The sequence below is a fragment of the Pipistrellus hanaki genome, assembly GCF_964339955.1.
Source record: "Pipistrellus hanaki genome assembly, chromosome: 12".
Classification (NCBI taxonomy): Eukaryota; Metazoa; Chordata; class Mammalia; order Chiroptera; family Vespertilionidae; genus Pipistrellus; species Pipistrellus hanaki.
The window spans coordinates 37,324,029-37,337,664 of NC_140514.1; the positions used below are offsets into that span (position 1 = coordinate 37,324,029).

Genomic DNA, 13,636 nt, shown 5'->3' on the forward strand with positions numbered 1-13,636 from the left:
GATTATATACAGTGACCCTGTGGTTTAGTGAAAGCAGCTATGGCTGCTGTTACTTTTGCCCCATTTTACAAATGTGAACTTGAGCCCCAGAGAAGTGAAGTAACATAGTGAGACACATAGTAAATAGCACTAAGCCATGACTCACACTCAGCAGAGCCCAGTGCCGCACTTGGCTTGCCCACTCTAAGGTCACGTTCTTCCCCCGGAGTCCCTCCGCCTGTTCCTGTGATCGGTACAGCTGCCCAGGCCCCACGTGCTGGGTATGGGACTTTATGTGAGAAGACTGTGTACCCGACTGGGAGGGCTTGCCTTCCCGTGCACTGCCCGCCACTCAGCTCCCTGAGGCCAAGGCTCCATGCCAGGTGCACTGCAGGCCTCCCTGGCCTACGTCCTTGCCTGGGTGGACATTTGGCCAGAGAAGTGCTCTCTGGTTGTAGCTGCTACTTAGAATTTCCCTGAGATTTAGATAAAAAATCTTGGCCATGTGGCCTCAGTCCTCAGTTTTCCTATCTAAGAAGAAATTATATTACTTAGACCCGGTGCTCCTAATAGCAGCAGCAACAACAGCAATAGTAATGAACATCTGGTAAGCCCTACTATGTGTCAGGCACAATGGATTATATGGATTAACTGTTATAATCCTGACAGCAGTTTTACTGATGTGAAAGTTGAGATTTAGCCTGGTTGGCATGGCTCAGTGGTTGAGCATACCTATGAACCAGGATTCTGGGTCAGGCCACATGCTCGGATCGTGGGCTTGATCCCCAGTAGGTAGCGTGCAAGAGGCAGCCGATCGATAATTCTCCTTCGTCATTGATGTTTCTCTCTCTCTCTCTCTCTCTCTCTCTCTCTCTCTCTCTCTCTCTCTCCCTCCCTCCCTCCCTCCCTCCCTCCCTCTCCCTTCCTCTCTGAAATAAGTTTTATATATATATATATATATATATATATATATATATATATATATATATATATATATATATTTTTTTTTTTTAAGGAAGAAAAGTTGAGATTTGGGGAGGTTTGCTAACTTGCCCAAGGTCTCAGAAGTGGTCAGTATGAAAATCAGGATTCTAGGCAATTGCAGATAGTCTGACTGCAGAGCTGGAGTTTGAGTCACTCTGCTCTAATGCTGCCCAGCTCTGAACAGATCATTGTTCTAAGTCTGTGCATTTATCTCCTCATTTTCTGTTTTCCATTTTTTAAAAATAAGAAAATGTACTTGGCATATATAAAGAACACCAACATTTCAGAACCTGGACCACATGGTATTCAGAATTGTCAAAATAAGTTTCAGGAGACATTTGACAGAGCCAATGCTTTTCAGTGCTGCTGGGTGGGGGCCAATGTAAGCTGGACGTTGGAGGAGACAGGGTTATAAAACCTAGTCCTTGTGGTCAACTGGTCCATGGACAGTAGGTGGCTAAGGCAAATACAGAAATAACTGTGACCAGTTCATAGTGTGATAGCGATAGGAAGGGCACAAATAAGATCCTATTCGGGTTCAGAGAGGAGATAAGAACCCCTACACTGCATTTGGGGACACCAGGCAAAACCTCCTGGAGGATGTAGACTTTGAGGTGGGCCTTGGGAAACAGATTGAGTTTTAATAAGTAGAGCTAACAGAGGATGCGTTTCAGGTGAATGGAAGATATAAACAAAGACATGGGATGAGTGTGAGGATTGTCCCATTTTCCATGAGGCCTAGGCAAGTCACGGTAAATACATGGAAAGGAGATACTTGCAAAGCAGGAGGTGGCTGGTTGGGGACTGTCGGAGAAGGGAGGTATAAAGGGAAGTCTTAGGGTGCTACTGAAAAGCCACCTGTGGGATCACAGACAGGGAGGGTGGGATGGCCCAAGGCATTTGCCAGGAAACAACCAGTGCCAGAATCACGATGCCAAATGGAGAGGCTTAGGGAGACATAAACCAACAGATGGACAGCGAAGGAGGTCAGGAGAAGGAAGTACAGCACAGTGGGGTCAAGTACAAAAATTCAAGAGCTTAGTCTGTGGGTTTGACTGCCTGGTACCCTTTTATATGGATCTCTCTTCACACACTAGTGAATGGGATGCTGTACTGAGTCTCAAATGCCTGCAGTAAAGCCAGCAAGCAGTGGGGAGCCACCGTGTATTTCTGGCTAGGGGAAGGGACACTGTGAGAGCTTTTCTTATAGGAAAACGAAATCTGGCAAAACTCCAGAAAGACAGATTAGTAGGTAAGAATACTGGTTAGCGGACTGTTGCAGTCGTTTAAGAAAAAAGCCTGAAATCCTGAATGGGAGTGGTAGTGGTAGGAATTCAAAAGAGGGAACAGATGCAAAGAAGATCCCAGAGCTAGACATTTTGCATGTCTTGGCAGGAAATTTGAATGTAGAGGAAGAACAAGGGTAAAAAAAAAAAAAAAAAAAAAAAAAAAAATTCAAAGCTATTTTGAGGGTTCAGACTTGACTGGAAAAGGATGGTAAACAGAAAATGTGGTAAACAGAAGGTGATAAGCCTTTTCTCTCTACCTGAGATATTGGAAAGAGTAAATAATGGTTGTATCTATTATCCTCTTTAAGGAGAGAGAGAGAAAGAGAATGGATGCCTAAGTCTTATAGCTTCTTCCCTACATATCACATTTTTTCTGGATCTCTGATCTTGCAAAGAAAAATCCTGGTGAGTTTATGGTTTTTCATTTCTCTCTGAAATATTTCAATAGAATCTTCTGTAACCCATAACAACTCCCACACAGTACAAAAATGAGGAAACAGAAAACTCATAAAACATATATGAACATGCAGTTATTGCTAAGACAAGGGACCAATTTGAAAAATCAGAGTAAATGACCCTGTCAAAAAGCTGTTGCAAAAAAAAGCCAGGCAAACACAACTTAGGGCATTTCTAATTTGTAATTCATATTGTGAAGTTTCGGGAGTGTATTGCATCATGGAAATTTATAGGCAATTATAAAAAAGGATCCATCTGAAATCAGGAAAGACAGCTTGAAAATGAAAAACACAATTATATTAAAATGCAGTAGATGCAGTGAGCAGCCTAAGTGCCAAATCAGTGAATTAAAAGACAAATTTGAATTGTTTCAAAACTCAGAGAAAATTATAAAAAGATTAAAAATGAGGAGAGAAAAGGTAAGATCATGGAAATAGATGCAGGAGAACCAAAAGGCAGTATAACAATTCCAGAGGAAGGGGAAAAGCATGCTCCCAAAAGCATTATTGACTAAGTGCTAAATCAGCTATTTTCAACCTTTTTCATCTCATTGCACACGTAAACTAATTACTAAAACTCTGACAAAAATTTAGGGATAATTTTGATTGACTTGCAAAAAAAATAGTAATTACATACCCCTTTTGCTCCAAAGTGACTTTTTCTAAAAAAAAAAATCAGGTGCCTATATTTGTATATAAGGATTTCTGGTAGCAAGAATTAACCAATGAGATGCAATCTTAATATGTGACATGACCAATAAGATGCAATTGTATTATATGACCTATACATTTATGGTTCAAATGGGGCCTTCACACCCAGCAAGCATTATTGTGTTGGCTGTTGTCATTTCCTTATTTGGCAATCTAAGGGGAAAGAGGTTAGTGCCTTTTAAATAGTCAACTAATGCATGTTTTAAAAATTCTTGCATCACACCGACAAATTGCTGTGCTAAGTAATTCACTTAATTGTTCTAGTTAGCACTTGTAGTGACCTTGAGATCACTCACATGTATAGGTAAGGAAACTAAAGCTCAAAGAAGTAAACTATTGTTTTCGGTGGCATATCGTTAATTAGAGAGGCGAGGACTAGTGTCTGTGTTCCCCCAAATTAAACAAACCTCTTTTCTTAGAAAGCTCTCTGCATGTGTTTGGGTGACTTCAGTTTCCACAGAGGAACTCGTTTTCTCACTCCTCTCTCCAATCACACTCACTGTCCTCTCCGCTCCGCCAGGCACCGATGAAGACGCCATCATCAATGTGCTCGCCTACCGCAACACGGCCCAGCGCCAGGAGATCCGGACGGCCTACAAAACCACCATCGGCAGGGTAGGCCGCAGTCTCTCTGATCGAGGTGCCTGAAGGGGCCCCGTGTTTTTGAACGGTGGCTGCTTTGCGTTGTTTAACGATGTTCTTGGAAAACACGCACAAACGGGTTTCCACACACTTCCTCACCGCTCCTTGGCAGAGAGATCTCGGAGAGCTCTTGATTCACGGAGCTCAGGGCCAAGCTTGGTCTCTGCCCACCCAGGCTTTGCAGGGACCTGGTTGTTGAATGGACTCAACCTGACCTTGACTAGGCTTCTTTGAGGCCCTGTGGATGAAGACCCTCCACACAGACTAAGATATTTAAATCCAGTTTGTTTTAAACAAGTGGTCCTAGGATTTAGGGTCTATTCCTACTCTCCCACATGAACCCATTTGTAGCACATGTGCATTCCTTTGATGATTCTCAGTTGAGGAACCCCTCAGATTCTAGAGTGGGGCTTATGTGTGTAAAAATTTTTTTTTTAAATATATATATATGCGATTTATTAATGTATGCATTGTTTATTCACCGTGTTTCAAATGTCTGTGATGCCTGGCTTAATGGAAGACAACTAGATTCTCATATCTGCCTCTTCGTTGTTTGTTTGTTTTATGTGGTTTTGGTTGAAGTATATGAAGAAAACCTGGTCTTGTACAGATATGTAGTTGCAAAAGGGAGGAGTATCTTAATAGGCTTTTAAGATACTTGTAGGTTTGTTGATATACAAATAGTCTTTGGAAAACTCCATTCTGCAATTGTGAGAGAAGGACAGCGAAGAGGCAGCTCCTGTCTTAGTGTGATTATGAAGATAGTGCTGGCCTTGCAGGTCCCCTGAACGGTTGTGAAGCCCCGGGGACCACACTTGGGAGAGTGACCAGTTTGAGTTCCCGTAGCGGTTAAGCAGGCTGCTTCCTTGCGTTGCAGGACCTGATCGATGACCTGAAGTCGGAACTGACTGGCAAGTTTGAGCGTGTGATCGTGGGGATGATGACGCCCACCGTGCAGTACGACGTGGAGGAGCTGCGCAGGGCCATGAAGGTCTGTGTCTCCCTCCTCCCGTGCTCTCCAGGCGGCTGGCGCCCGTGCTGCGAGCTTTCTCCAGGAACCGTGACAAAGGCCCTCTGAGAGGCGGGAGGCTGAGGGCTAGGAGAGCGATTTGCCTTCAGTGATGACAACTTGAAAACATGGCATTACACTATGGCAATTGCAATTTAAAAGTTAAATTAAATTCTAGCCTGGCTGATGGGGCTTAATGGTTGAGCGTGGACCTGTAAACCAGCAGGTCACGGTTTGATTCCTAATCAGGGCACATGCCCGGGTTGTGGGCTGGATCCCCAGTGGGGGGCGTGCAGGAGGCATCCAATCAATGATCCCCTCTCATCATTGATGTTTCTATCTCTCTGAAATTATAAATATATATAAATATATATAATTTCAGAGAGAGAGAAACATATGTGTATATATATTTTTTTAAAGTTGTTTTTTAAATTTTTTTTTTTAAGTATGGAATTATTCTCTTTCCTGTGGCTCCGTAGGGGGGGATTATGGTACTAATTATTGGTGGAGTTCCAGAAGCTTTCTTGCCACCTTAGCTACGTTTGAGACATGAAACTTTGCAACTGACACCTTGGGGGCCTCTGAGTCTGCTGCAGGCTCCGAACTGGCAGAAAAGCATCCTCAGCCTCCCTGGAGGCCAAGCCACTGTGCTGTAGCCCGGGGCTCTGCTGATTTTTAATGACCAAGTTTAAACTTCAAATCCAAGCACTCTCCTCAACCGTGTCAATAAATATTTAGTCTCATGGATGGTTCTTGAAAAACAAGGACACAACAGCCTTTGCCAGAAGATTCTGCCTTTCAAGGAAAAGCACAGCCCGATCTAGGGAAGATTAAGCCCCTGGAGAGCAGAAACTGCGCCTAACCTGGCACAATCACCACCACAGAAACATCCCATACATGTTGGTTTTACTAACAGTGATCACTGTAAATGCGTTGGAATTTGAGCAGGACGTTTAAAAATGAGAAACATCCTGCAGCTAGAACCCTGTGGGTAGTCTTTATTCTCTGCAGGTTCTTGGTTATATTGCTTCTCTCTCTGGGACTTGACTCTGTAAACTGACTCATAAAGCCTTCTCCTCTGGGTTTCCCGCGCAGGGGGCTGGCACGGATGAGGGCTGCCTGATTGAGATCCTGGCCTCCCGGACGCCTGAGGAGATCCGGCGCATCAACCAGACCTACCAGCTGCGTATGTAGCTTCCTCAGGGGCCCTGGCTGAGGTTTCACTGTGGTCTGAGAACGAGACTAGCAATGGAAGGTTACCCACGGATCAGCCTTTCTTCATAGAAACAACACTACAAGGGATCCTCCCTTCTAAGCTCCCTGTTAAGACAGATCCCTGTCCAGACAAATGATTGTCTGTTGGTTTCCCATGACGTCTCAGAGGAATAAATTACTCTACGCAGGCTACCCCGTGCCTGAGGTACCTACTCCCATTCATTATTCTGAAAGCTGGAAAGTTGTTCCTTCTTATCAGAGCATCGAAGGTGCTTGTCCAAAAGTGGTGGCACCAGTGAAGCTCAGCATTCCAGGGAATGGCCTGGAGGGGCTGTCTCGCCCAACTCCTTACCTTCATTCGGACTGGGCTGTATGTCCTCCAGCCGTCTCAGGAAGAGAGCCATTATTCCCTTCTCAACAATCTCCGGAGGCTGGTACAGATGAAGAGCCTTAAATGTTGCCTGCCTTTCTTGCCCTAAGGATATAATAAAGAATGCTCAAAGGTTTAGATTTCATAGTGTTTATTCAGTATTTGTTATATTAGCTAAACATGCCCAACAGCTTAGCAGGTTAGTTAAATAAAATAGGGTACACCCACACAGCAGACTATTATGTAGTCCTCAAACGCATATTGTAGGATATTATTAAGTTACATTAAATGGTATAGAATATGTGGATATGTGAAAACTGCACATCATAAAATAGTATGGCATTATCCCATCTTTTCAATAGAAGGAAAAATAATATGGGTATGTGGGGTGAAAATAAGGAAGGATAGCCGAAACCGGTTTGGCTCAGTGGATAGAGCACCGGCCTGCGGACTGAAGGGTCCCGGGTTCGATTCCTGTCAAGGGCATGTACCTTGGTTGCGGGCACATCCCCAGAGGGGTGTGTGCAGGAGGCAGGTTTTTTTACTTTACACACAGTTTCTTAAAAACAGCTTGACAACCCCTAGTATAATCCCAAACATGGTTCTGAAACTCCACAGTATTTGTGTGTTTTTTTGTTGTTGTTTTTTTAATATATATTTTATTGATTTTTCACAGAGAGGAAGAGAGAGGGATAGAAAGCCAGAAACATCGATGAGAGAGAGACATCGATCAGCTGCCTCTTGCACACCCCCTACTGGGGATATGCCCGCAACCAAGGTACATGCCCCTGACCGGAATCGAACCCGGGACCCTTCAGTCCCCAAGCCAACACTATCCATTGAGCCAAACCAGTCTCTGCTCCACAGTATTTGTTTTCCATGGTTACTGTTCTGTCGTCACTGAAAACTATGTTTAGACAGCCCCCTCAACAGGAGGAACAGTGAGGATTTCAGCCCGGCCTTCTCCACCTCCAGCTGTAAGGAACAAGCACATCTTGTTTCCACTATAATGACAAGCTGGACTTTTTACCAGAGTTGTTTTTGAGAAACTGTGCGTAAAGTAAAAGTAAAAAACCTCATGAACAGTAAACGGGCTGTTCCAGGAGGGGTCAGAGGCTCTGCAGTGTGTCACCGTGCTGAACAGGGCTCTGTCCTGATGTGGCCAATCTTTCTTTCTAGAATACGGGAGGAGCCTTGAAGATGACATTCGCTCTGACACGTCCTTCATGTTCCAGAGGGTCCTGGTGTCTCTGTCCGCTGTGAGTGGCGCCCTCTGCTGGCTGTTTCTGATAGGGGTTGGGTTTATTGGCATGCTCCCTCTATTCCCGTTTCCAGGTTATCTCATCCTTTCAACTTCCCAAATGTGAACATTCTTGGGCCTCTGTCCTTTCTCCCTAGGCTGGGAGCGTAACCCCTTGTGGCATTCTGCCTTGTTATCACGTCATTGGCTTCCCAAACATTCTGTCTTCTCCAGATCTTTGTGACTGCCCTCTCATTCTCTTTGGCTTGTTTCTCTCATCCTCAGGGTGGCAGGGATGAAAGCAATTTCCTGGATGATGCTCTCATGAGGCAGGATGCCCAGGTGAGTAGGACTGCGGCTCCTTTCTTCTCTTTTGTCAGTAGGAGAGTCCTTAATTGGTGAGCCCCCTCTTATATTTCAGTGTATATTGGTCTGGCTGGGGTATGTTAAGAAAAATAATCCTCACTGATAATATAGAAGAGCAGAAGTTTCAGAAGCGCCTGGGGCTTGGGGGTGGCATGAGGCATCATTATATAAGCACCCCCGGATTCTAGATTTCTTGACATTGGGGCCATGGTGTGGTCACCCCCAGAGAACCGTGGAGTGTCTTCCGAATGGCTTGGAGGTGAAGGGACCTGCCTTTGTTTTGTTTACCTTGCATTTCTATTAGCCCAAAGAGAATTTTGATATGATCTGCATGAAACAGCATGGCACAGTGTGTGCCCTGTTGGGTAAAATCAATACCAAACCCAAACAGGCAGTGGCTTCTTTGGTACCCAGCCCACTAGTGGCTGCCCTGGCACCAACCCTCTGTCTGTTTACTGTGGCCAGATAATACTAATAATAAAAGCTAATAAAAAGTGGGTCTTTTACCAGGTGCCAAACACTGTTTTAGCTCTTGATATGGTGTATGTTGTTGAATCCTTGTGGTATTCGTATGAAGCAGATATTGTTACCCCTATTTTGTGGAAATGGAGACTCAGAGAAGTCAAGTTCCTTGCTCAAGTTCATACAGATAAAAAAAAAAAAATGGCAGAACTGGGACTTGAACCTAGGCAGTTTGGATGTATAACCACCGAGAAGGACTAGCCCCATTCAGTATGTGAGGTATGGACCACTGTGGATTCTACAGGCGAGAAGAACCTGTGCTGTCACTGGAAGAGAGAGGGGTCTGTGTGTCATAGGCAGGTAGCATGCTGAGGGCTCAGGGAGGCCCAGGCCACACAGGAGACACAGGAAATGGCCTTCAGTGCAGAAGCTTTGAGGAGGGAAAAGGTATGGATCTCCTGGATGCTTTTGTGAATGTCAGCTACCTCAAGGAAAGCATTTGGGGGTGTGCTGGAAGGAACCTCCAGAGCCCGGGTGAATCCCAAATTAAATGAAGAGCTAGTGAGCAATTTATTCCTGAAGCATTATATTCATTATCAAATTTTTCGTGGGTTTGCTAAGTGCCAAGCATCGTGTTAACTACTGTACGTGTTTTTCTTACGACAAATCTGGGCAGATATTGTTACATCTGTGTTAACGATTAAGATGCAGATATTTCAGTAACTAGTCCAAGATCACAAGGTTTGGTAGAAGTGGGCTGTTTGGATCCCCGTCTGTCTGATTTTTTTTTTTTTTTAAACCATGCAGTTCAACAAACAAATATTTTTGGGCTTTTCAAAGAGCACAGTTCTCCTTGGAGGTGGCTGTGTGGAAGGTGCTTTGAAACAGGTTTGGGCTGGGGAAGTTGGAGAGACGGAGTAGAACTTAGAATAGTTTTTCTGGAACTTCCATGTCTTAACAAGAGGCAAGGAATTTAAGAACAACCCCAGTCAAGGTTTCAGCTCTTCTAGGATAAGACAGTAGGAAAACCTGGCCAACCTTTGCTCTTTAATTTGCATCAGCAGCAAGGGTATCATTGGCAGACTTTGGTTATTAGAGCTGGATTTTGATGTAGGAAAGTAACTGCCTTTGAGATGAGGAGAATGGTCAGGGCAGGTGGAATCTGGTAGTAATTATTTATAAAAGGTAGAAATTTTACCATGTAGAGGCTATTATCTCCCCTGTTCAATCTCCTCTGTTGTTGAGATGAAACCAGCACAAAATGGAAATAATAGGTAGTGTTCAGAATTCCTACTTTAAAAAGAAGTCCATGATGTATTTTAATGCCCTTCAAAGCTTTTGCTAGAAAATGGCACAGATTTGATTCCCTTGTTCTGGGGAGCAGAGGAAGGAGAGGACCAGGAAATATAAAAATAGGGAAAACTGCTTCAGACTGGAAACGATGGAAAAGGGCCATTAAAATGCCAGATGGGCAGCAAACCTGGGCCAAGGACACAGGAGGGCCACCCTGTCCCAGAAAAGAGGCTCAGCTCCCTCCAGCCTGGAGCAGGCCTCATGAAAACCGGAAGAAATGCCTCAGAGAAGACCTGTGCTGTGTCTCGGCTGCCCTCAGTGGACTAGCTGTAAGTGCTCCTGCTTGAAATTCATCTAAATGAAAAGTGAGGAGCTCCTAGAAGAATCCACTCACCTTGTTCTGGGGGTGTGTGTATGGGGGGTGGAGGGGAAGCATTGGTGGAGATCAGGTCTGGATAGACTGCTCATCATCTTACCTAATAAAAGAAAACATGCAAATTAACCATCACTCCAGTACACCCACAGCCAATCAGAGCAAGTATGCAAATTAACCAGACAAAGATTTATGTTAATTTGCACATGTAGGCGGGACCGACTAGGAGAGGCATGACACCTGCTATGAGGGGAAGGAGGTGGAGGGAGCTACTGGAGCGGTTCTCTGGACAGAAGCAAGGACTTGCCACAAGCGCTCATCCCCCCACCCCTTTTCTGCTCCCACAGACTTGTTGGCTCCAGGCGGGCAGAGCGCAGGGACGTGCTGGCTCCTGGGCAGCTGGGAGTGAAGCCAGGGGGAGGAAGGCCTATTCTTGCACGAATATCATGCAATGGGCCTTTAGTTTAAGAATGAAAGAGCTTGCAAACCAACAGATTGTCACCTCAAACGCTATGTGGCCTATAAACAGAGGCATGAAAGGAACCAAATAGGGTCATGCTGTAAGGAAGAGAAAGAAGTCAGATTGCTCTGGGCCCAAAAATAATTGAGACAAAACTTGGGTTATAATTAAACGAGAGCTTTAAATGAAGATGCAGTGAGAAAATAGCAGATGAAGAGGAGCTGGATGAAGGGCAAGCAGAGCTGCTTTTCAAAGGGGAAGCTAGATGGGTTGAGGAGAAATGTCCTTAGATGAAAAAGGGAAAACCAGAATTTTGAAGCTCATTAGAAGCAGGCATGATTTAAAACGATATTGCTGAAAATGGAATTATTGTTGTGGAAAGCTATACAGAAAAAAAAAATCTTCAGAATTCTGAAAAAAGGGATGAAGCAATTAGAGAAAAGGAGGAATGTAGAGGGAAAAGGATGGCGATTAGAATCGTGACAAAAAGGATGTGGAAGACTTTGTATTGATACATGCTTAAAGGTATAATAAAGGTAAAAAAATAAATTAAGGAATGTGGCGTTGGTGTAAGAATTGTGAGAACCCAAGGAATGACTAGAAAGTGTAGGAGCCGAGCCAAGCCTATGTGAGAATAGACAGGTAGCATTCTAAATCAGTGAGGAAAGCAGAGTACTGAGTGGAGTTGGAATAACTGACGAATCATTTGGGAAAGAAAAAGGTTAGATCCCAACTTCCACCTCATATCATAATGAATTCCAAATATTGATAGATTACAATTTTAATGCAAATAAATGAGATCAGGAAGATACTGCAACAAAACGTTAAATATGTTTTAATCTGGAGCTGGGAAAGGTTTTGTTATATGCCTGACACGCAAGGCAAACTATAAAGGAAAATGACTGGTAGTTTGGCTACATTAAAAAACAACAACTCCCGCCGAAGCTGGTTTTGCTCAGTGGTAGAGCGTTGGTCTGCGGACTGAAAGGTCCCAGGTTCGATTCCGGTCAAGGGCATGTACCTTGGTTGCGGGCACATCCCTGGTAGGGGGTGTGCAAGAGGCAGCTGGTCGATGATTCTCTCTCATCGATGTTTCTAGCTCTCTATCTCTCTCCCTTTCTCTCTGTTAAAAATCAATAAAATATAAAACAACAACAACAACAACTCCCTAACTGGTTTGACTCAGTGGATAGAGCGTCAGCTTATAGATTAAAGGGTCCCAAGTTCGATTCTGGTCAAGGGCACATTCCCGGGTTGCGGACTCGATCCCCAGTTTAGGGGCATGCAGGAGGCAGCCAGTCAGTAATTCTCTCTCATCATTGATGTTCTATCTCTCTCTCCCTCTTCATTCCTCTCTGAAATCAATAAAAAATATATATTAAAAAACAACACAACACCACCATACAAATTTTTCAGATAATACCAGAAACAAAATTCAAGGTCAAATGATAGAATGGGAAAAGTCTCACCTTATGTATAACAAGCTTAACATATAAAGAGGTTTTATAAATAATATAGTTAACTATGTTATTGATAAATCAAAACTACGATTGTGATAATAGAGCATAAGAATGCTGGAGTTTTTAAATAAATGGACAATAGAATTTTTATTGAATTTATTGGGGTGACTTTGGTTAATAAAATCATATAGTTTTCAAGTGTAGGGGCAATGGACCTTAACAGGCAACTCACAATTAAAAATAGAAATGGCAAATACACAAAAAATGTACAATCTCAGTAGGTATTTGGCTCTGTTGACTAATGAGTTTGCCGACCACTGCTCTAGACACTTCATATATAAGTGAAATCATACAATATTTGTCTTTTTATGACTGTCTTATTTCACCTCGCATGATGTCCTCAACATTCATCCATGTGGTAGCACATGGATTGATTTCTTTTTAAGGATACATAGTATTCCATTGTATGCGTGCCTCACATTTTATTTATCCATTCTCAATGGACATTTGAGGTGCTTCTACCTTTTGGCTATTGTGAATAACGCTGCTATGAGCATGAGTATACCAATATCTTCTTAAGATCCAATTCTTTTGGGTATATCCTCAGAAATAGTATTGCTGGTCATACAGTAATTCTATTTTTAATTTTTTGAAGACCAGCCATACTATTTTCTCATTTTACTTTCCCACCAACAATGCACAAAGATTCCAATTTCTCCACAACCTTGTTGACATTTTTTTAAAATAGCAGCCATCCTAATAGATGTGAAGTGATATGGATTTACCAATAGTATAGTTAAAGCAATTAGAATCAGTTTCTTATATTCCCACCTGGTCAGAGTATGAGTAATTACCAATGGGTCTTGGTTTTACTGGGAGACCTTTGTAGCCCCAAGAAAATCACAACTCATTTTAGAGCAGTGTTGTCCGATAGAACTTTCTGCAATGTGTGAAATGTGCTACCTTTGCACTAAGACGAGCAGACACTAGACACATGTGGCCACTGAGCACTTGACATGTGGCTGGGAGGCTGAGGAGTTGAATTTTATTTATTTTTTATTTAATTTTAATTAATTAAAATTTAAATAGCCACATGTGGTTAGTAGGGGACCACCCCAATCTAGACCATGCATTTTAGCTCTTAAGATAGAACCATGTCATCTGCATGTAGGGAGCTGCTAGTGACTGCCCTGACTCTCGTGAGATGTTATAGGGCCCCATTAGTTATATACCTAAGGAATAATCCTGAGTCATTGCTACTCACCACCAATACCGCTTCTACTCCCATCACCAGCAAAGTCAAACTAAGCCAGCTCAGCTCTTTAAAG

At 43.3% G+C, this 13,636-nt stretch overlaps 1 protein-coding gene across 4 annotated transcripts in view; it reads left to right on the forward strand.

The window, feature by feature from the left end:
* ANXA4 (annexin A4) overlaps positions 1 to 13,636 on the forward strand; it is a 47,682-nt gene that overhangs the window by 25,619 nt on the left and 8,427 nt on the right. For all 4 annotated transcript variants that reach the window (XM_084901230.1, XM_084901229.1, XM_084901228.1 and 1 more), the window contains 5 exons: positions 3,939 to 4,033; positions 4,938 to 5,051; positions 6,165 to 6,255; positions 7,834 to 7,913; positions 8,180 to 8,236. In XM_084901230.1, coding sequence (XP_084757356.1) covers positions 3,939 to 4,033; positions 4,938 to 5,051; positions 6,165 to 6,255; positions 7,834 to 7,913; positions 8,180 to 8,236 — 437 coding nt within the window. The remainder of the gene's footprint in view (positions 1 to 3,938; positions 4,034 to 4,937; positions 5,052 to 6,164; positions 6,256 to 7,833; positions 7,914 to 8,179; positions 8,237 to 13,636) is intronic.